The sequence below is a fragment of the Callorhinus ursinus genome, unplaced genomic scaffold (assembly GCF_003265705.2).
Source record: "Callorhinus ursinus isolate GAN/ISIS: 27379988/994484 unplaced genomic scaffold, GSC_fseal_2.0 scaffold25, whole genome shotgun sequence".
Taxonomy (NCBI): Eukaryota; Metazoa; Chordata; class Mammalia; order Carnivora; family Otariidae; genus Callorhinus; species Callorhinus ursinus.
The window spans coordinates 15529517-15553555 of NW_027397087.1; the positions used below are offsets into that span (position 1 = coordinate 15529517).

The 24039-nt window shown below is 33.8% G+C and overlaps 1 protein-coding gene across 2 annotated transcripts in view; it reads right to left on the bottom strand.

The window, feature by feature from the left end:
- Window positions 1-3012: 3012 nt before the first annotated feature.
- Window positions 3013-24039, bottom strand: part of COPS2 (COP9 signalosome subunit 2) — a 31326-nt gene continuing 10299 nt past the window's right edge. The window contains exons 2-13 of one of the 2 annotated variants that reach the window (XM_025884124.2): window positions 22255-22368; window positions 21343-21420; window positions 17108-17233; window positions 14749-14838; window positions 14551-14628; window positions 11965-12139; window positions 11041-11219; window positions 10874-10926; window positions 7983-8080; window positions 6574-6656; window positions 5785-5843; window positions 3013-5153 (exon numbers count right to left, since the gene is read on the bottom strand). In XM_025884124.2, coding sequence (XP_025739909.1) covers window positions 5009-5153; window positions 5785-5843; window positions 6574-6656; window positions 7983-8080; window positions 10874-10926; window positions 11041-11219; window positions 11965-12139; window positions 14551-14628; window positions 14749-14838; window positions 17108-17233; window positions 21343-21420; window positions 22255-22368 — 1278 coding nt within the window. In that variant the 3' untranslated portion in view covers window positions 3013-5008. Of the gene's footprint in view, window positions 5154-5784; window positions 5844-6573; window positions 6657-7982; window positions 8081-10873; window positions 10927-11040; window positions 11220-11964; window positions 12140-14550; window positions 14629-14748; window positions 14860-17107; window positions 17234-21342; window positions 21421-22254; window positions 22369-24039 lie in introns of both variants that reach the window. The other variant, XM_025884123.2, reaches the window with a different exon arrangement.

The following is a 24039-nucleotide window of genomic DNA, read 5'->3' on the forward strand; positions in this document are numbered from 1 at the left end:
ATTAAAACTTCCAGATTACTTTTATGTCTAAATTCATGTTAAGGTAATGTCCAATAAAACCTTTATCAATTGATTTTAAAATGCCCTTTTTCAGAAATTAAAAAAAAAAAAAACCCAACTACCTAATTCTTCTAGATTATTTTGTAACCTTGGACACTGACTTCCATGAGAAACATTCATGACAAAGAAGTTATTGGTACAGTGGCAATTCTTTTCATGGTGTATGTTTGGGTCAGAAATGATAAAGTAATGGAAACTGGAAAAAAAATCATCGTGATGGATTGGGAGATTTTGTATTCCCACTTACATATACACTCACAAGTGTAAGCGTACACACACACACACACATACTGGCCAGACATTAATGTGGATATCATGACCAAGGTTTAAATTTAAAAACCTGACCAAGAGGGGGCGCCTGGGTGGCTGTTGGTTGAGCGACTGCCTTCGGCTCAGGTCATGATCCTGGAGTCCCGGGATTGAGTCCTGCATCGGGCTCCCTGCTCAGCGGGGAGTCTGCTTCTCCCTCTGACCCTTCCCCCTCTCATGTGCTCTGTTTCTCGCTCTCTCAAATAAATAAAATCTTAAAAAAAAACTGATGAATCAGACCCCTACCTCTGAAACTAATAATACATTATATGTTAATTGAATTTAAATAAAAAATTAAAAAAAAAACCTGACCAAGAGGAAATAAAGTTGTCTCCAGTAGAAAGTATCTAAGAAATTATTCTTTTCTTGCCTATCACAGGGTTTTATTGTACAGCTGGCATCTACCTTTGATGCCACACGATTTGACAGCATTTTTAATTATTCCAGGTTTAAAAGAACATGACCCTAAAAGAAGCAAAACTTTAGAGGACCACACATTTGTTTCTTTTGAGACATTACCTAAATTAATCTTCTCAAGATTCAAAAGCAGATTGATACTGAATTTTAGCTTTTTGAGAAATACTCAGAATCAATGATTTAGAACCACTGACAGTTTTGTGGTGCTTAGCTTCAGAAACCTTAAATTCTCCAAATGACATTACTGTTCTAACTTACCTTGAAATTCCCAAAGTGAAACCTTTTCAAATCTCATTGAATGATTAAAAGAGAAGTAAACAATTTTTAAATCATTGGTTAATCCATTCTATTAAGGGCACATGCTAGTTAGAAGATACAGTAAAATCTAATAATCTTGAATTAATAGAACCTGATATACTTGCATTCAAAAAGTTAAGAATCTCTGATGTCTACATTAAGGAAGTTCTTAGGATTCCTACTTGTAATTCTATCAAAATATAAGATGCTCTTGTTATATGTGTGCAGAGGAACCTAATGCAAACACAAGTAAAACCTCCAAAAAAATAAAGGTTTGGTTTTGGTCACACAAATGAAGACCAAAGTCCTTGAGCTTCAAGTTCTGAGACCTGACACCCAGTGTCTTATTCTAAGTACTTGGATAATATTCACTAACTCTTTGAAACCAAATAGCTAAAAGTCAATTCCTTCTGTATTTTGCTAAAGTATCTCAGTTTTTCAAAAGGGTATTTCGTAAATCCCATATAAAGAATGAAACTCCTAGCTTTACTAGTTTTTTAAGCACAAGTTTCAATTTAAAGACCTGAATCAAATGAAAACTTTTCAGATTTAATTAAATATAAATAATTAAAATATTTTAAAAACAAGTTATTTTTAAAAAGGTATCTTGGTAAGTAAATAAAAGTGGTTATCTCTGAGTCCCTTAAAAAAGGTAAGACGGACTCCTCTAGGCAAATGTATTTTTATCCTATGACTAAACTTCATGTACTGATTAGATACCCTCACCCCCATCCCCACCCCAAAAATTTACTTACCTGTATTTACTGAAGAATTATAAAGACTACTGATTAAAAAAGAAAATTTAAAAAAATTAGATATTTTAAATATCAAGAAAAGTTGTTTTTTGTCTGTGACAAACCATTATCTTATAAGGTAATAAAAAAGTACTATGCCCCCCACAGTGTAGCCCATTTAAAACAAGCTTCACTAAAACTATTCCCCAATGGGAAATCAGATCCTCCATAGTCTTGAAGGACACATTATCAATCTTTAAAGGGACTCATGTAATGAAAACAATTCTTAGCACATACATACTCATCTCAAAAAAAAAAAAAAAAAGTTATGTTAGGGGTGCCTGGCTGGTTCAGTTGGTAGAGCATGCAAATCTTGATCTCAAAGGTCATGATTTCTAGCCCCACAATGGGCCTAGAGATTACTTAAAAATAAATAAATAAATAAATAAATAAAAATAACGTTAAGAGCTAGAATGAGTAGTGGAAATCCAACTCTTATAGCAGACATTTATCTATTACCCTCAAATAGCAGCTGAATTTGCTGTGGAGTGAGTTTTTCCAGGTTTGGGGTAAAAGAAAAAAGAGATAAAACACATCACAATATGATGTACACTATTTGGTACTATAGTTTTCACAGAAGGAAAGATTTAATCAGTAATTCAAAATGCTAAGAATTTGCCAATTATCTTTTTACTTCCCTTAAATTTAGTTATATTTTGATAAGCAATCTCAAAAAAGGATTTCAACTCTGTAAGATGCACAGGAACACAGAACATGTTTAATGGGAAAAAATAAAAATAGCTTTAAGTTAACCAGACTGTTAAGATGTATCAAAAACCTGTGTCCTAAAACAAATGTGGCAAATAACTTTAAAAAAAGAACTTATATTTAGGGAATATTAAACAAAGCCTATATGATACATACAATTACATTAAATTAAAGATTATGGTATAACTTTGGATATTGTTATATGCTTAGCCCAGTTTCCTAAAGAATAGTAAGTGCACGCTTTCCCTCTAGAAACTGCAAGATGTACTACTTCCATGGGGCAAAGATATCACAGGTGAACTGGACATTGTGAAGGTTGGAATGTAAAGGTTAAATCACATCATCCAAATCCTTTAAATTCTAATTCCATCAACTCAGAGTTAAGCAGGGCCTTTTCCCACAGTTATCACATGCATACATATTTGAATACAGGCACAGAAACTTGTCATTTTTATTTGGGTAACAAAGGGTCTCCAATTTATACTGAAAAATAAGTCCTAATTATTATCACTCCTGTAAAAAAAATGTAGCACATTTTTCACAAATGATTTATGTAAAAGAGAAGAAAATACACATAATTATATAATATCTTAAACTTTTTTATTCCCTACCAGAGACATTTTGTCTTCCGTTTTCTTTCAGTTTTCTACAATTTCCAAGTTGCACCTGTATTTAATACTGCTTTAATCTGCTAAAGACATTAACTGATTGCTTTCCTAAATCTAAGGATTATATAGTTTTAGTATAAATATATATCACATATTTTTGTAAAATTTTGACAAAACCGAATAAGCATGCCTTGTTTTAAGTCCATGCTCCTTCCACTGTTTATAAAATCTGATTTAATGATCAAAAATTCTTGGTTGTCATTCTTCAGTTACAACAGTCTTCCTTCTGAACTGCCACTCACTTCTTTTTACATAATAACAAGCAATAGAAAAACCAAAGAAATTATCTTAATCTTAGTTCTTCCTTTTGACACTATAAAATAATGTGATTTTTTTTTTTTTAAATGAAACAAATACATCCAAAACTCAATACATTCAAATGAGCTGTGTCTCCTTTAAGGTGGTCACCTTGGAAGGCCACAGTTCATTATCCTAACTATGCTACCACTGCTCAAAATACCTTTCAAACTCTTTTAGGATCGCCTTCAAAGCCAGCTGCATATTTTCTACTATTACCTCAAAGATAGATTAATTTTTGGAAACTGTCCAAAGTCATTTGGTGCCAAGTGATGGTAACCATAAAAAAAAAAAAATCAAGTTTGATATCATTTGGTGCCAAGTGATGGTAACCATAAAAAAAAATCAAGCTTGATAATACTTTCTTAAACAATGTGTGTCATAAAGTTAATAGTGTGTATGACTTAAATTAGCTTTGGATGCAATTCTAAAAGAGCAAAACCCAAGAGGTTTTGAGCAATGGTAGATTGCTGGAATTAGGAAATAATTTTCCAGCATGATCACTATACAGGGTAACATTCATTTAGCTGTCTATGTTCTGGCATATTTGTTTAAAGTGAACATTCTGAGAGTTAGTATTTTTAAAAAGGAATTATCATTCTTAGAAAAAAAAATTTTATTCCTTTAAAGCATCACGTTAAAGTACGTACTATGCAAGTGTTTTGTTAGAAACTAATTCTCCTTACTTTATCAATAAAGACTACTTTAAAAAACTTGAAAGCAAATAACCAACTTATTTGCTCCCATGCTTTTTAAAATCATTAACCGAAGATAAAATAATTTGAAATTTCTAAGGTACTAAAAAACAAAACGAAAACCCCAAATGTAATAAAAACACATCAAGAACCAAACTACAATTTCTGAGCTGCACTGTTTATTTTGCTGCTTGAAACCTAAGTGACAGTATGCCACTATAATTATGGGGTTTCATCTAAACCTTTACTACACTGCAGGTACAGAAATATACGGACACATTTTTGGAGAATTGACATTTTGCAAAATGCAGCAAACATTTCAATTTATACATGAGAAAAGGAAGTGTTCAAAAGGGTATGCATTTCAAGTTATTGCAGGTTATTTGTGAGAGAATTTCTGCAGGTAAAACATGTTTAAATTTAACCAACAGTAACATGTCAGTGTATTTAAAATCATGACAAAAATCTTCTCTCTGGTCATGTTGCCCATGACAAATTACTATGATGTTGTATGTTTAGGGCAAGATGTCAATACAGCATAAATCCCATGGCATTTTGGTTTTCTTCTGGAGATTAAAGCTGTTTTTCTTGGGATAAATGCAGCAGCAAAACACAAACCAGTTGATCAAAAAAAGCACTTCTGCCATAACTCCAATAATTTTCAGGACACATCAACCGACAGTAGTTTTGCCATTCCCAGTTCTTTTAAGGATTACATCTCTGCACTGTTGCATTAAGTACGTCTGTGAAAGCTTGTTCTCCGTTAAGCCAGTTTGCTGACTACAGCCTGGTTGAGAGAATTTAATTGGTTGGTCCATTTATCTAGTGCAGTATATCGGGCACCACCCCTCTTCTGATGATCCAATTCAAGGAGTTGGTTGACTTGATCAATTCGGCCATGAATAGTGCTAGAAATAAATAAATAAAAGACACATCTACAAACCATTTTCACTGAGTGTAACTTTTAGACTAATGTTTCAAAAAATATTTACAGTATCAATAAATGCAAAAGAAGAAACTGCTGCCTCCACTAAGCGACCAAATTCAGGATTACTTATTTCATTCATTGCCTTATTAAAACTCTACACAGAAACTGGATTTCAGCTACCTTTTATCAGTTTCACTAAAAGAATCAACAGGCACAGACTTACCTGATTAATCAAGAGCAAATAAGCTTGTGAAGCTTTAAATACCATACTGCTTTTAAGAAAAATGTAATTTCAAAACTATTATATATCATGCCTTATACTTTAAAAACAAAAAAATACTATTCATTAAACAATTCTCTAGCTGGATATGGGTCACATACAGAATGAGAAATCTTTCTGAAAACCATTTACAACTTTTTCAGAAATCAAGGGCTTAATATGTTCACTCATTCACAAAAAGCCACCATGCATATATATGTATCTCTTTTAATAGAAAATTATAGCCAGAGGATGCTTTTTGTGAAAAATCAAGAATTCCACTGCTACCTTTGTTCCCATTATTCAAACGTTATGGTCCTAAACATTTTGTGATGAACGGTCAAGTACTTACTTATCCAATATGCACTGCACCAGCAAGCTCTCCACATCAGCTACATCTATGTTTAACTCCTAAGACAAAAGACTCATTATAATTCTAGTAATTAACTTCTTTAAAGACTTTATGATAATGAGTAATTATTCTGATTTTAAATTCACTCCCACCACTTAAATTTAGTGAAAAGAAAATTTAATACAAACTTCATTATCACTTCAAAATATTTCTGAGAACATAGGTCTGACCAAATTTAACTTCGTAATTTTTAAAGTATATTCTTTTTTTCTTTTTAAGATTTTATTTATTTATTTGACAGAGAGAGAGAGAGAGAGATAGTGAGAGCGGGAACACAAGCAGGGTGAGTGGGAGAGGGAGAAGCAGGCTTCCCGCTGAGCAGGGAGCCCCCGACGCGTGGCTCGATCCCAGGATCCTAGGATCATGACCTGAGCTGAAGGCAGACACACTTAACGACTGAGCCATCCAGGTGCCCCTTTAAAGTATATTCCTACCACAATTTTATTGTGGTTGGGTTAAAAACTACATCAATTATATATTTTAGCCGCTACTCTGTCCTCTATAATGTTCTTTGAGGCTGAAGGAATCTTTAAAAAGAAATGTAACGAATCCTTATTTCTCTTTACTGTTAATTTATGTGAAGAAAACAGAATAATTTGCATTAAAAGGAAAGCCCTAACTTATGCTGTATTTTGAAAAGGTATTATAAAAATGTTACCAAAATAATTTTTAAATACACTGCATTTATAACTACAAATTATAAATACTAAGATCTATGAATATAAGTACCTTAGAAATAAAAGGAATATGTATTCTTGTGTAAGGCTTAATTAATTTTATGAGCACTTGTGTTCTGATGTTTCGCAAAAGCTCTGAAAGAAAAGATAAAAATGAAAATAAATTTAACAGTTTGTACATCTGCATGAAACGTTATGCACTTCTAAATCACATTAACTATATCAATTATTTTCTCACAATCTTTCTGCCTGGCAAGGACATAACGTATTTGGTTTTTTTGGTTTGTTTTTAAGTAAGCTCTATGCCCAACATGGGGCTCGAACTCATCACCCCAAGATCAAGAGTAACATGCTCTACTGACTGAGCTAGCCAGGTGCCCCAGACATGAGGTATCTGGATCTAAAAATGTTTGGGTCCAACAGACGCACAGTAAGATTAGAGGCTGCTGATCATAATTTTTTCTTGTTCCCACCTCCCTGATTTTGCTTATGTTGTGATGCTACCTAAAATATCCTCTTGCCTTCTCAATAATACTCCACACTGCTCACCATCTCCTCTATAGCTAACATCTTTCAAGAAGCTCTGATTCATGCCAGTCAAGTCCCTTATTTTATGCTCTCTCAAAATCTAGAGTATTATATTTTATACATTGATCTTGCAATTTTCTCCAATTTCTTCACAGACAAGCGTCTTATAAAAAACAACAAAAAAAAACTAGACTGGAGTTCATGCATAAGGCTTCTAAATTTTTCTATATCCATCATTCTAGCTTCATACAAGAACTTTTAAAATGTCTGCTGAATGAAAGAGAAAGGAAGGCGGGGAAAGAAGAACATTACTTCCAAAGTATTCTTCAGATATTCCTGATGCATCTGGAATTTAAGTATTTGAATGAGTTGTTCCAAATGGTCATTTAAAAACCCTCAAATAGTTCCATAAACAGGTGGGAACACTGGAGGTACAAAAGAGGCCCCAGAACAAGGAATGATTTTTGTCTTTGTTAATCCAACAGAACTTATTAAAAATCTCATACACTTACTGGTACAACATTAGCCACCCTTCAAAGTAATGCATCTCTGCATCATCTAGAGCAGACTATTTTTAAAGTTTTTGTTACTTGTCCAAAATCCTAAAAATTAACTTTGAACCAAAGTATCAATAATAAACACACAACAGTATCAAAATTAGAATAAAAAGGTAAAAGAGATAGACAGCCACCTTAAATTAAATGGACATCATATAAGAATTCATGATAATAAATAGCAGGAAACTGGTAAATGATTTCTTTAAAACAGCTTTATAGTCTCAAATAATAACCTACTCCATGAAAGCATTTAGAAACATTTCTATACTTGGCAATACACAGAGGAAAACTGATTTAATTCCACACAGCTCCATTCAGAAGCACTGCTTGAGGTAGCACAGAAGGTAACTGAATTCAGTCAGCAGAAAGAGTATACCTTCAATGTGTTCCCTAATGAAAGGGTCATCCATGATGTTGCTGTGATTTGTTTTCAGAATCTTTTCAAATTCAGTGATGTCATTATTCTGATAGGCACTAAAAGAAAAAGTATAAATCTTGTCAAACATGAAGAAGTCATGTATTAACTCAGATAATCCAAAATGCCTGTTTCTCAATTTTTATATGCAATAATCTAAGTTACATTATAGTTTCTGTTGTAGAAATCAGAGTTAAACACACACATCCTTCTGCAAATAAAATTAATTTCTTTTTTAATGCTTGTGGTTTTACAAAGATTAAATAAATCTTCCATTGGGGTCATATACTTTATTTATATATATATAGTTCATTAAAATCTTCTCAAAATCTTAACACTGTTAAAAACTGACAAATATAAAAACTGTTTATTGCTTGCTACTTTCAAATTAAATTGGGCATTTATCATTTAATCCCTAAGAAATGAGGTTTCATGCATACTACTATATGGAGGAGTATGGCCTTATCTTTGAAATAAGACACTAAATTCTCTCTGATGATTATTCAGAAATGCAGCTTCCTAATTTTTATCTTCTAGAAAGCTACCAGCAACTGCTAAAACTCTGCAAAGGAACATTTGATTCTAAATTTTCTCTAGCCTTAAAATTCCACTGAGTTATATAGCAAAAATATCAGTGGCACGTAATTAGTGCCAAATGGGACACACACACAAAGGAGAGAGTGATGGACCCTGCTGCAGAAGGCCAAAGGCTGATTTATGTTCATAATTCTCTGAGGTGTCTAGTATCTACTCTTAAAATAACTCTGTAGGGCACTATGGGGATTGCTAAAGGTGCTGAGAAGGAAGAAGCCAACCTTCTGGATATGGCACCACTGTCTGCTTTATATGTAAGACATATCATCAGCCATTCTGCACGCCCTCTGCTGTGCTTCCATCTGTTGGGTCGCAATGTAACTTCATGTTAGGGGCAGGTGATTCAAGTGCTTCAACAGGAATTATTTTCCTCTAGTCTGCTGGCAACTGACTAGGAAGATAAAATTAGGAAGCATTACTTTCTCACCTACCCCAAATACATCACTGCAAAATATACTACAGGAGGATATATTCAAGTAGTGAAACACATGCACATGTGTATATTTTAACCAAGAGACATTCTTCCACTATTTAAGTGACTTAAAAAACATCTTATACAAAATGTGGGACAGCACAGGCCACTTGCCTGGATCAAAATTTATCATTAAAATAAACTGAGTTCCAATATACACTTGATCTTAGCCAAAAGGCTGAGAAGCGATAAAACTGAGTTCCAATATAGAGGTTTCACTGGACTAAATTGTATGAAATAGTAAATATATAAATATAGCTATTACCTTTTTACAGGTCTGATAAATCAGCCCTTTAATCCATTTTAATGTATTTAACCAATTTAATTTAGATGAAATATTAATGTCTAGGGCAAACTCTCCCTCAATTTTTAAGAGTTTTAAAAGTTTAAACTGTTGCTTAACAATTTAACTTTATAAACATTTTTCTAAAGTATTATGAAGTGAATCTCTAGCTAAATCATCTTTCAGTTAATGTGGCCAAATGCTGAGTAATAAACCATTTGAAATAAAGATGGAGAAATCTCCTTTCATAACTAAAATCAACTTAATTCAACAAATACATACTAGAATAAAGAAATAAATAAAAGAAAATGATATTGTTTTAAAAGTAGGTTCCATGCCTAGCATGGAGCCCAACACAAGGCCTGAACTTGACCCTGAGATCAAGACCTGAGCCAAAAATCAGGAACTGGACCTTTAACCAACTGAGCCACCCAAGTGCACGAAAGAAATTGATTTTTTCATGTTGCAATTTAGAGTTCTTATCTCCTAACTAGTCCTAGTCCCCTTAAAATAAAATCATTCTTATTTTTTACAGCTAAAATTGAAGTTTCCTTAAACAAACCTAGTAATTTGTAAAACCTACAGCCAGATAAAAACAAAGTAAATGAGGACATTTTTCATAGGAACCCAAACAATATCATGTAATAAGCTATTTTTTCCAAGTATATAAAAGACTATTAAAAGAATGTCTTACCACTTCCGTTATCTACATACATATGCAAAAAACCCCACCCTACTCTATGTCCCTAATATTCTTCCTGCCTTGGTAAACTCAGCTGCACAATCTAAAACAAAAGACTTTTAGAAACCTAGGCTCCAATAATTCCCAGCCCAGAGAAAAATTTTTCTTGCTCACTGATTTCTTTTGCAAAAGTAGGCCTCCTTTACTAGGCTTTTCGCTTTGTTTTATCTTCTACATTTTATTTAATATTAATTGATCATAGCAGATTTTTCAGTTGCTAACAATCATACTGTGGAAGTCATCAATATATCCTTGGGTTTCTTACCAGTATGACCCCTCTGCTCCTCACCCCAGAAAATTTATCTGAGGTAAACCTTTTTTAAATGATTTTTTAAATCTTGTCAATTGAGAAAATATGTGAAGACATTGTCTTGTTGAAAATTTTTGATTTATGTGGACCAATTCATAATTTCTTTTTGGATTAAGGCAGGTAGAAACAGCAAACACTGTGAAATTGTTTTAAAATATCTACAATCAGTTTTCTACTGAAAAATAGCACAGACACAAACATGTAGATAGTAAGAAAAAAAACCAGCCAATACTATACTATATAAAACAATACTATATAAAATCTTGTGATTAACAGAAACAGAATAAATGACTTCAAAAGATAAAAATTTCACAAACTTTGGAATATTTCAAAATGAAATGTAAGAGAGTAAATTTGGAATATTAACTGAATTCTCAAAATTTCTCTCCCTCTTTCCCCTCTAATTCACTGCTTTAAGGAAATTTACCTTAACCGAAATATAAAATCTTACCTTACTAAATTCGTCATTGCTAGAATTTCTGGATCATTTTTGTATGGTTTGGCCTAAGCACAGTAAGAAAAAAAGAAAGAAAGAAAGAAAAATTATGCTATATGTACAAATAAAGAATAACATTTACTTCCAGAAAAGATAGCTGACAGAAATGAACACACACATACCTCCTGTGAGTCAAATGGATTTATTCCCGATTTCATTAGCATATTTGCTAAAACCAAATATTTTAAGCAAGTGGTTCGTCTTGGACTTCCCGATTCATCATAATTCTTGAAGGCTTCAAAAAAATCAGTGTGTGCCTTTTCAAATTCACCTTCTCTCAAGTGCATTTTACCACCACATTCTATAAAGAATAAAACAGGATAAAAGGGCATTTGCAGTTCTGTAGTAAGATTGAGCACTTTGTAAAAATCAAATGAAAACTATGATAGTGGCTTTCCAGTCTTTTAATTCTACAGCCTGAATAGTACTAGCCCCAAGGTACTCGATTTAATTCTTTTTGGGGGGCGGTGGGGTGGAGAGGAGAAAGGGGGAGGGGAGAGGGAAAGGGAGAGAGAGAATCTCAAGCAGGCTCCACGCTCAGCATGGATCCAGATGCAGGGCTTAATCTCACAACCCTGAGATCATGACCTGAGCTGAAATCAAAGAGTCAGACGCTTAACCAACTAAGCCACACAGGTGCCTCAGTACTCACTTTAATTCTAAAAAGCAAGTTCTTCATTATAAACATCAAACAAGCATTTGCAAATCTTTATTCTCAGTTGAGGCAGGAAAGAATTTTATGTATATCATCATAATTCAAGAACAGAAGTTCTTTTTCCCCCTCTCAACTCCCCCAGTCTTGAGAGTAGAACTTCTGATGGTAAATTTTCTGTTGAAGTATAGTTCACTGATGTAAAATTTTACAAGACAAAAAATTCAATTTCTAATTCTAATTTCTTTCTAAGACTAGATCATTTCACTGATTTTACTACTTTACCATTTGTTTTCACTAAAACAGAAACAACCTTCAGAGTCATTCAATCATATACAATGACACCCTGGTATCTTCCCATGACATTGCCCACCCTTCTCCTAACAAAACTTGCCTCTGATGACTCCCATGATCAGTGGATGAGGGATGGCAGACTTGATGTGAAGTGACTGTTCATAGAGTGCTTTAAGTTTTTTGTTATTCTTCTGTGCTGTGTACATTTGAATTTCCAAAGCGTATATTTCTAATAACTGTGTACCTTTTTTCAGGTCATCTTCTCCATCATCAGTCTAAGAAAGCAAAGAACTTTAGTTAAAATAGAATTTCACAGTCAACCTACTAATTTTTATTTGAGTTAGCCTGAGATCCTTATGTTTATAATACTAATTCTGTGTGAAAATGTACTACAAATTTTAATTAAGATCTAGAACATTAAGAACACTACCTTTAATAGCCAAAAAGGAATACACACATCCTTTGTACTTTCTAGTCATTCAATAAGGAAAAAGTGACTAGAAGTATTTTATAATGTATAAAATGTTATAATGTTTGTTTCTATCTAGGAGATTCTTTATGGGCTTCCCCAAATCTTCACAACCACTTTATATCCACTGATTTGATCAAAAAGCACTTCCAGGTGCCTTCCTAGTGCCAGGCACTGGGTCTACCTTGGAGAAATACACAGTTAAATAAGCTAATGTTCCTGGCCCCCAAAAGTTCACAGTCTAGAAGATTAATCTGTCAATAGATAAATTACAACATAAATAATGATTCTATTTGAAGCATGAACCAAGTGCCCAAAGAATGGAAGAGAGAGTGACTAACTTTGCTGATGGATGTAAAAGGAATAACAAAGGTGGTAAGGTTTGAGTTCAACTTTGAAAAATAACCAACAGCCTACAAAATACAGGTCGTGAAAAAGAGCATACGGGCAACAGTCAGATAATCATAAATATCAAGTCCTTACACAAAGCCAAAATTTATTACTTATTTGGTCTTCCAACAGAATTGTTTAGTCATTCACTAATCAATCACAACCACAGTAAAATATGATATGTAAGACACAATTTGTACACCTAGATTATCATATGTCTCTGCTATAAGGTTATTTGCAATCAGATAGAATTTTCTTATGTTCCAAAATAAACTGAGCAAAACCTTCACCAGAGGGCTTTTTCGTATTCCGTATATAAACGCTTAAAGACCCTCTTCCATTCAGAAATGGCTTCTCTATCATTTCCACTTCACATGGAACTGAGCTCACAGTTGTTTACACATCAGACTAAGCTCTTCTAAGAATGTTTAGATAAGAAACAAATCATAACTAATGTGCTTTATGAAGCAAAACTATTATGTTTTTTTTTAAGATTTTATTTATTTATTTGAGACAGAGAGAGAACATGAGTGGGGGGGGAGAGGAAGAGGGAGAAATAAGACTCCCCACTGAGCAGGAGTCTGATGCCGGGCTCGATCCCAGGACCCCAGGATCATGACCTGAGCCAAAGGCAGAAGCTTAACCAACTGAGCCACCCAGGTGCCCCGAAGCAAAACTATTATGAAATAAAAACATTTTCTTTTGTAAAAAACCTAAAAAAAAAAAAAAACCCTAAAAAAAAGTTAAATGTAAATACATGCAGGTAATTATTTTTTTACTTTTTAAAGATTTTTTTATTTATTCATTTGAGACACAGAGATAGAGAGAGAGAGAAGGAGAGAGAGAGAGCATGAGCAGGGGAGAGGCAGAGGCAGAGGGAGAAGCAAGCTCCCCAATGAGCCAGGAGCCCGATGTGGGGCTCGATCTCAGCACCCTGGGACATGACCTGAGCTAAAGGCAGACGCTTAACCATCTGAGCCACCCAGGCGCCCCGAAGCAAAACTACTATGAAATAAAAACATTTTCTTTTGTAAAAAACCTAAAAAAACAAAACAAAACAAAAACACCTTAAAAAAAAGTTAAATGAAAATACATGCAGGTGATTAATTTAAAACTTTCCTGATCAACTTTTCTCCCATTCACAGAAATAACATATATAATTAAGATAATAGCACACAGCACAGGAAGAGGTTAAAAACATTTAAAATAGTATTTCCACAGAAATTTTAAACTAATATGAAATAACTTATTCATCAAGACAAAAAAGCAAACACAAAATTATAACCACAGTTAAAAAGTTATAGAGGTGCACTGTGTAAATCACGTGGCCATTCAAATTTAAATTAAGTAAAATTAAAAACTCAGACACATTTCAACTGCCTGATGACATGTAGCTGGTGCTATGATATTAGTGCAGATACAGAATATTTCTAGTTTCTAGCATCATATGAAGTTCTAATGGACAGTACTGTTAACATAATGTATTATAAACTAGATATGAAATATCTTTATTTCATGTCTCTAATGTTCTTTCTGATTCTCACAGGGTTTATAACTAAATATGAAAGGCTTATTCTTAATAGGCATTAATGACTAGCCTATTTGTTTATGGATACCTGTGCCTCACTCCACAAAACTAATGATTTAAACAGGAAGAAATGTAATACTCAGAAAAAATGAATATTGGTTATCTTATTGGTATCTTATTTACCAAATCTGATTTTGGGGATGATTCTTGAACAAAACATCCATAAGTAAGTTTCAAATATAATTTTTTCTTATGTTTTTATTATGAAGAAATATTAAGAAAAAATAAGAGAATGCTACCTGGCAGGATTGATGTAACTGACGTAAAATTTTTTGAAGCTTTCCATATTCTTCTCGTTCTAAATATAATTTCCCAAGCTGTAAAAGAACACACTTATTAAAATTAAAAGATTTCAACAGGAAAAGGCATGAATCTTTAGGAGAGTTTATTAAGGACACCCTCCCACTCTTCAAAAAAAAAGTAATTGTAATTGTTACCTTTGTGTTTGTCTTAAACCACAGTCTATCATTCTTAGCATCTTTCAAAGCTTCCAGTGTTGTTTCATAGAATTCCTGCAGTAAATCCATCTGACATAAAAAATCAGAATTCTATAATTGTAAACAGCAAATTTGTACCTGTTAATAAAGTTAATTTGAACAAACTAAAAGTGCATCTTTGAACTTTAATACACATAAGATACACGATCTGTTTCTGAATGTGTCAGTCTGTAATTTAACAAAACCTTAGCAAAACAAGAGACCAAATTTACAAAAAGTGCCTAGCTCTGTTTTTATGTGAGTTTTTAAAAAGTAAAACCCAGAAAATACCTAATGCTCTAAAAGTATGATTTGTCCTTTCTAATCTAATGACTCATTTTATATTGATGGAAGTGAATGGCATACACATTGAACTAGCTGTACTGTTATTAATAGTGTGTATCCTATTCACTCAACTCTCATTTGGTACCTGCCACGTGACAAACACTAGGCAAGCAGCTAAAGAAACAAAGAATAAACTTCCCTCAAAAATTCTTCCATAAATATAATTAATCAAGTAACCAAACTACACAGCTCTTAAGTTACTGGTAAACTGCTGGACTTAGGTAGAGGGTAAAGTCTAGCACAATTTTAGCTATGTCTAAACACCATCGATTCACCAATCTGAGTGTGACATTTTTTCATGGAAATCATTCTATTTTGCATTATGATAAGCTCCCCTACCTACCCTCCTCCCCCCATCGGGCTCTGCCTTTGAATACCTGATTCTCTAGGATCTCTACTCAACAGGATCAAGAGGAAAGAGGGCCATGACAACAGGAAAGTTAACTTTCAGAAAAGGCTGCCTATCTATTCATGACTGCTGATGGCATACTGAATAAGTTGAGTACCTCCCACCCAGTATCTGTTCTTACTTTCAAAGACAAAAAGTGTACATATAAGAGGACGAAGCAACACCCAATCTGAAAGTTTGAAATTAATTCCCCCCCCACCATCTGGTATATACCATTTATAAATAGTGTACCAAAAATGTTTTGATGACACTTGTTTGTAAAACTCAATATATTTCCCCACATAAGAAAAGCCCCCCCTATATGTAACAACTCTATAATTAGTGCCATTAAATACTAATGTTTTAACAAAACATACACAGTTGACCCTTGAATAACATGTCTGAACTGCGTGGGTTTACTTATACGTGGATTTTTTCTGATAAATACAGTACAGTACTATAAATATATTTTGTCTTCCTTATGATTTTCTCCATAACATTTTCTTTTCTTTAGTTTACTCTAAGAATACAGTATACACATAACATACAAAATATGTTGATCAACTGTTTATGTTATAGGTAAAGCTTCTGGTCAACAGCAGGCTATTAGTAGTTAAGTTTTTGAGGAGTCAATAGTCATGCCACAGATTTTTAACTGCATCGCAGCGGGGCAAAGGGGAGGGGCTTGGCACCCTAACCCCCATGTTGTTCAAGGGTCAGTTTTAAGTTTATTTTTCTCTATTTTCTTTACATATATTTTAGATATAAAGAGTAAAATAAACTACCTTAAGAAATAAGAAATGACATCTAGCAGAAAAGACAGAATGAGATTCTGAGATGAACATTTTTTATTATGAATATTTAAAGTATTAAACGTTTTAAGAAATCCTAAATGACATGGAGAATAAATAACATAGAGAATACTTCTTGTGGTAAAATATCATGGTGTTTAAGTTATGTTGCTTAAAAGAATATGAACAGCAATCCAATTAAAAATTATCTTAGCAATACAATAAAATCATCATTGCTTTTCTTAATAACCAAAATCTAGAATAACAAAAGCTCTATCCTTCCCAAGGCCCACTGTAGTTTCTTCATCATTAGCCCTTTCTTTCATCATCCATCATCCACCCATTCTTTGTAAAAGCATTTACTAAACACCTATTAAGTAATGCCAAGTACTAATATGAGTATAGGGTCTCCTCTCAAGGATCTTTAATCAAATCTACACAAATCTAACGGAAGTGGTGATGGAGTTTATTGGAAGGAACTATGTTAGTAACTACGTGGGAGTTTAAACCTGCAAAAGTTGTGTGCAGATTATGTACCTCAAGATATTATTTGAAGAGATTTAGCTAGTTACTGCCTTTTATTATTGTATGATTAGTACTATAATTAAGAAAATAGTATATATTATTTCTAAAGCACATTAATGCCTGGTATAACTGCTTGACTAGAAATCTCCAGGCCTAAAAAAAAAGAACAAAGCCTTTAGTATAAATAATTATAAAAAGTTGGAAGGGTTTACAGTATAATAATATAAATAACACATTGGTTAAGTACCAAGAGCAAAAACCAGAATCTAACCTGTTTAGAAGTGGAGATATAATCAAGAATAGAATTAATGGATTTTTCAGAATAATTTCTTGTGACTGCACTCCGAATATAGGTCAATAGTTGTTTATATCTGTTCATCATTTCTGGAAAGTTTGTCTGTCAGGGAAGAAAAATGTGTTATTAGATATGGATTTATGTGCTAAAATAGCTACATGATTAAGACTACAGCACATACTACTATGAAAAACAAAGTTTTACGATAAAGTATGTATACAGATACACTATAAACATTTTAGCTTATATTTGGAATTTCTAGATTACTGAATGCATGACCCAAATTTATGAAGTTACCCTATGAAAAAGTACATTTTACAGATTCTCAAAATTTCAGGTATTGTTCTCATTGCACAACATACATTTACTGAAATCATAAGAACTACTAAAATATTCACAGACCAAAAAATACAAATAAATCCAACTTTTCAAATGCCTTGGGTACCAACTATGCAGGTATCAGCCATATCCTCTCCTGAAGATTTACCCCTTGATGAGAAAGCTCTCTAGCAAGAGTGGTATGTTTCTTTTCTCCCTGTATTATTGGTTGGCTCAATGATACAATGTGAAGTGAAAGAATCTTTTCAAGCCCAGGTACTCATCCCACTATCAAGAAAAGTCCTCCCACGCAAGGCTCTACTCAATAGTAAATGTAGGTAATGTTGCTATTCCTTGCAGGACTATTTGCACTACTTTGGTTATTTGAGGAAACAGGAGAGATCTGAGGAAATAAAGAAACACCAGTCAAATTTCCAACACTTAAGTATTTTGGTGGATGGTCTACCCCCCCTCAAAGTAGATCATGTAAGTCAATTTATGAGTCTAACCTGATAATCTGCATCCACAGTCCCCACAATCTCCAACTGCTATTAATCCTTCTTTTCACTGGGTTCTACTCTACTTTTAATCAGGGAGGGGGAGCACTGGCAGATATAGTGTTTTTCTTGACTAACAGACCATGTGTGTTTATGAACGTGAGAAGACTTCCTGAAATCTAAGCAAGAACTGAGTTACAAAAAAGGAAACACCAGTTGGCATACCTGGTGAAAAGGTAGTTGGATATATACCACTAAGGCTTTTCCCACTCTTCTGTCCACTTCTTCCCACCCATGCCAGTACCATGTATGGGTAAATAATAGGTAATATCCTATCAGTGAGCTGTCAAAATCCAAGGTACAGAACATATCTCATGGCAAAAGGCAAATCAGAAATAGGACTGTCCTAACTTGGAGACTGTATCTGGATACTGAAATAGGATTTTAGCAAAAAGTTAGTTTTGAATTCATTTTCTTATGCTCTTGTAATTTTAAAGCATTTTTTCAATAATTATGTTACTGTATTTAAAGACTAAGGGAAAATTAGGTAAATTACAGTGGTAAACACAGAGCAGTTGATAACAAACCCTTCCAACTTTTTATTGCTCAAAACCTTCACACAGCATCATGAGTCCTATTCTGAATCCAACCAGAAAATGAGGGATGGAAGCTGAAACTACTATTCACAGATGCTGTTTGAGCAAATACAAGGTAGAGAAGGAAGGTAGGTAAAGTAACACAAACTACAAATAATCCTTTCTCTTACTTCCCATCTTGGCTCAAGGTACAACGGTAAAATAAGCCTTATGGGTAGCATATATTTAAATGGGCTCAAAAACTGAACCACTGCTAGTATGTTAAGATAGCAGTTTTCTAGTCTCTTGGTATTATTTCAAATCACAGAATCTTAAGAGTTAACATTGGGCTTCTAATGTCACTAAAATTGTTTAGTCAAAATCTCTGTCCCTGACACCTGATGCTTCTTCCACATATCCTTCTAAGCTATTAATTTAAATACAGTATGTGTGTTTAATATTTTCACAAATAATAAATGGAAAGAAAGCACGAGGGCTTTCTTTGTGCAACAGAGAGATATTTTTGAGAATATCAGAGCAGAACTAGAAAGGGTAAATTCAAGAGAGATATTTTCCCTTCTTTAACTATATTTAAATGTAACATGCAATATACTTATTAATGTTTAACATGTTTTGAATAGTCTTGATATTTTGGGAGGAAGAATGAGCTAAAATATTTTGTGGATAGTTTTTGTAGATGTCATGGAGGGCCCCTCCTTTGGAAGGTAGGTGAGGATGCCAGAGTGAGTATATCAAGAACAGGATGAAAGATTAGTGGAAGTTAACTGGACAAAGGTAATAGTCAATTCAGGGAGTTCAATTTCAAATAGATGGGATAGAGAGGTTAATAGGGAGAGGGAAGAAACATATGAGAAATATAGAGATAGGACGAAAAAAAGTGGTAATAGATTGCCAGCTATCCTTACATTTGACATAGAAGCAAGTGCTTACCTCTGCTATCTAAACTCCACTTTATCTTTTTCTCAAAAATTCCTCTATTCTTAGTGATTTTAAGGTTCATATCTGTCCCTGGTACTCTCATCTAACCATTTATTTTCCCCTCCATCTCTACCTTGCACTCTTGAAGACTAGCAATTCTCTGAGAGTACAATGTTATGACAATCCCAACTTATCTATGACTTCATTCAACAACATATTTGAGCACCTACTGAATACCAGCCACTATTACAATGATAGGAATGTAATAGTGAATAAGACAAAGTTCTGCTCTCATGGAGCTTACAACCTATGAGGATGAGGGCAGCAGAAAGGCAGTAAGTAAGTAAACAGATCAAGTTGGTGATATAGTCAAAAGAAGAAAATCAACAGGGTAAGATGAATGTTAAGTGACGGTGGGAAGGATGCGATTTTATATAAGGTAGTCAGAGGAAGGCCATCCTGATATATGGTGATCCTTAACAGGGAAAAGAGCCATATGGCTATTTGAGAGGAGAGTTTGGGACAGAGGAAACAGCAAATACAAGGGTTTACAAGTAGGAGCATGCTTAGGATGACAAGAGGACAGCAAGGAACCCAGTAAAGGAGAGGACAGAAGAAAATAGTATCAGAAAGGTTGCAAAGGGTAAGTTGACATAGGGCCTCCCAGGCCATGGTAAGGATTTGGATTTTATTAAGGAGAGTAGGAACCATTAGAAGATTCAGAGCAGGGGCGCCTGGGTGGCTCAGTTGGTTAAGCGACTGCCTTTGGCTCAGGTCATGATCCTGGAGTCCCGGGATCGAGTCCCACATTGGGCTCCCCGCTCGGCGGAGAGTCTGCTTCTCCCTCTGACCCTCTTCCCTCTCAGGGTCTCTGTCTCTCATTCTCTTTCTCTCTAATAAATAAATAAAATCTTTAAAAAAAAAAAAGATTCAGAGCAACTGTTAGAAAATTTAGAGCAAAAGAATGACATAATCTCACTTATATTTTAAAAGGATCACTCTAAAAATAAAAACAAAAGGATCACTATGCTGCTTGTGGAAAAGACTATTGTAAGGCAAGGACAGAAGTAAGGATGTGAATTAAGAAGCTACTGAAATAATCCAGGTAAGAGATGAATATTGGCTTGGATCAGAGTAGCAGACATAAAAATGGTTAAGTATTATCTGGTTAAGTATCTGACAAAAAGTTACTAGATATATTTTAAAAGATATAGATCTAGATATATTTTAAAACTAAAGACATGTGGATTTACTAACAGATTATTTGAGGGGAGAGAGACAAAGAGAGGAATCAAGAATGATGTTAGCTTTGGTTCTTATCAGTGCAAATGGAAATCCTTGTAACACAAAGTAGAATTTTTAAACTCCAAAATAAACACTAACAGTTTGTGGAAAAATTATTCTGTTAATAATGCAGCCAGATACTGTCTACGTATCTATAGGATAAGTTTTCTTAAACAGAAAAGTTTGACTCCTATGCAGAATTTTTTTTACTTAGTATTACTGAAGTCACAAATCAAAAGTAGGCTAAGTATAGAAATGCATCAACAGAATTATTTTTTTTATTTTATTTTATTTTTTTTAAAGATTTTATTTATTTATTTGACAGAGAGAGACACAGTGAGAGAGGGAACACAAGTAGGGGTAGAGGGAGAGGGAGAAGCAGACTTCCCGCGGAGCAGGGAGCCCGATATGGGGCTCGATCCCAGGACCCTGGGATCATGACCTGAGCCGAAGGCAGACGCTTAATGACTGAGCTACCCAGGCGCCCCAACAGAATTATTTTAAAGAGGTAGAAAAAAATGGCATTTTGTTGCCATGAGGTTTTTACCCACAGAATTTATTTCATTATTAGTTTAATTCCCCTCAAAACAAATCTTACCAACTTGAAGTTAATCTTAATCATTTGCTTCAGTGCTTTAAATCCCCATTCTCCTTTTTCACCTTCAAGTTCCAAAACCTAAAAAATAGAAGACATTTTTAGTCTAATTTAATGCTAATGTTATTTTCTAATGACACTGTCTGTTTTGAATTAATTTTACATCATATGCATGACGAACATTTCCCCAAGAATTCCACCATTTCTCAATGCCATTTTTAAAAGGCTTTAAAAAAGAAACACGTCTTAAAATGCTTAAGGATAAGTGAGCTTATTTAATCAAGAGATTAAATAAGAACTGCTCAATTATTCTATAGTCCCAGAAGTCCTTTTTTCTCCTCTGAATAATTGGTAAGAATAACCCAAAAGTTTATCAGTTGTCAAAAAATCATATTAATAGAACCACACCTGTGTGATCTGTCCTCCAAAGAAGGAACAAAATTACAGGGATAATACTTATTGATCATCATGTTGGTTTCCTTCCACCAAAACCATACTAGCTTTTCAGGACAATGGCCCTGCTTTATAGATAGCTAAAAAACAATAGGCTATTCCTTTTAAAATATTTGCTTGTACTGCAATGCAAATTTATTTATAGGATTATCACTCAGTATCCGAAACACATTTCTGAGATAAAATTCTGAGACATCATTTGAAAAAATAAACTTTTTTTTTTTTTTTTAAAGATTTTATTTATTTGACAGAGAGGGACACAGCAAGAGAGGGAACACAAGCAGGGGGAGTGGGAGAGGGAGAAGCAGGCTTCCCGCAGAGCAGGGAGCCCGATGTGGGGCTCGATCCCAGGACCCTGGGATCAAGACCTGAGCTGAAGGCAGACACTTAATGACTGAGCCACCTAGGCGCCCCTGAAAAAATAAACTTTAAGACATAAATCAATCAGAAAAAAATATGAACCTTTTGAAAACTGCTTAATGCTGCTTTGGGGTCATCTTCTTTTAGTGCTTTGGAATTATAGTACTGATTTTCCAAATCCACATTTGGCTCAGAGTTACTATCTTCAGAGTATTCCTGTGTGTTAGAAAGAGATACTAAAATGAAAAAGAATTCCACATGCTGTCTTGTAAAAAGTGAATACTGTTAAGATGGAAAAACCATACATTTATACAAAACAACCTTGCAAACATAGGTAAAATGCCACTGATACTTAATCATTATTTAAAAAACAAGTGAAAAAGCCAAAATCAAGTGGGGAGAATAGAATAATTTCTTTCTTTCAGATCAAAACCACAATTTCCATAGAATTAACAGAAAAGCAAAATGCAAAAAAATAATATGGGTTAATGACCCCCAATTCTGCAGTGGTTAACCTTTTGTTGGTCACAGAACCCAAGAAAAATCACCGTAAATGCTAATTACTACATAAATGCTAATTATTCATCTTAAGTTCTGTAATTTAAATTTCTCTACTCCTTAAGTCTAAATTTCCTTGTTCTAACATGGCCTGACTATCTAGGATGGTAATCTGTATATGGCAGAGTAGTTTATTGCTAAATATAATTATATGTTAATAAGAATATCTGCTTTATGTGCATTCCACATTACCCAATAGCTATTAACGCACTTTAACTAGCTTTATAACAAATCAAACTAAGAGCAACTGAATTTATATTTTATTTGACTTTTACCACATAAATTCAGTTCTTAGTACTGAAACAGTAAGTAGAAAGGAAAACTGGAATAAAACAACTACTTTGTGGAGCAGTATAAACAAGAGTTTAAAATAGTTCCAAGATATTCAATTTAATGATGAGGATTATAAAATATACATAGGTTAGTATAATGAAAATCATTATTTTAGGAAGACACAAAATTCTTTCCATCAGCTACCAGTCATTACAAAAGGCAAGCTTACATCAAATCAAGAACAGTACCTGGAAGTACAAAAAGACAAGAACAGTATTACAGAGTTATTTCTAAATCCAAATACTTCGTAATTCTTTTGAGATACTCATGAAAAATCTGTAATATTTCATAAAGGCTGAAGGATGAAAGAAAGCATAGTGAGTGTAGTGCTAGAGAGCTCAAAAATACATGAATACAAGATGAATTTTTCCTGTGACCAGCAGATGGAGGGGGATGTTTATGTTAGTATAAAACCAGTTTTATCTGACCACAGAGGCTTTGTAATGTGCACCCTCTAGAGGACAATTACTTCCTTGTGTAAGGACAGGAAACATGGAGGCAGTCTTCCAGACCTGACTGGGAATTGTTATGTTTAACATGAAAATGCTTTACAACACTTCTCTTCAGGATGAGATCAAATTCTGGGTAATGAATAAATTTCATAATCAATCATTCACTTCTTGACCATGTAAAGCTAGGTTTGACTACAACTGATCAAACCAGAAAAGCAATTAATAAAGACTTAATAAACAAGCTAACTATATATCAAATAATACTGTGATAGTGAAGAATTCTGAGCTAGATTTTGAAAGATAAATGGGGGTTTACCTGCTAGGGAAAATAGGAGAGGGGAAAGAGAACAGTAGATACAAAACAGCATCATAGGAGGTAACTAAAGAACTAAAAGCAGTCACACTGTTGGAACATAAAGAGTACTTACTGATTCTAACTTCAACATAAATCTCAAATTCATGCACTTTCCTCTCTCTCCTTTGCCACCACCCTAGTCTACCAAGCCACTTCCATCTCTCCACAGACTTCCCTTTATCATTTTTA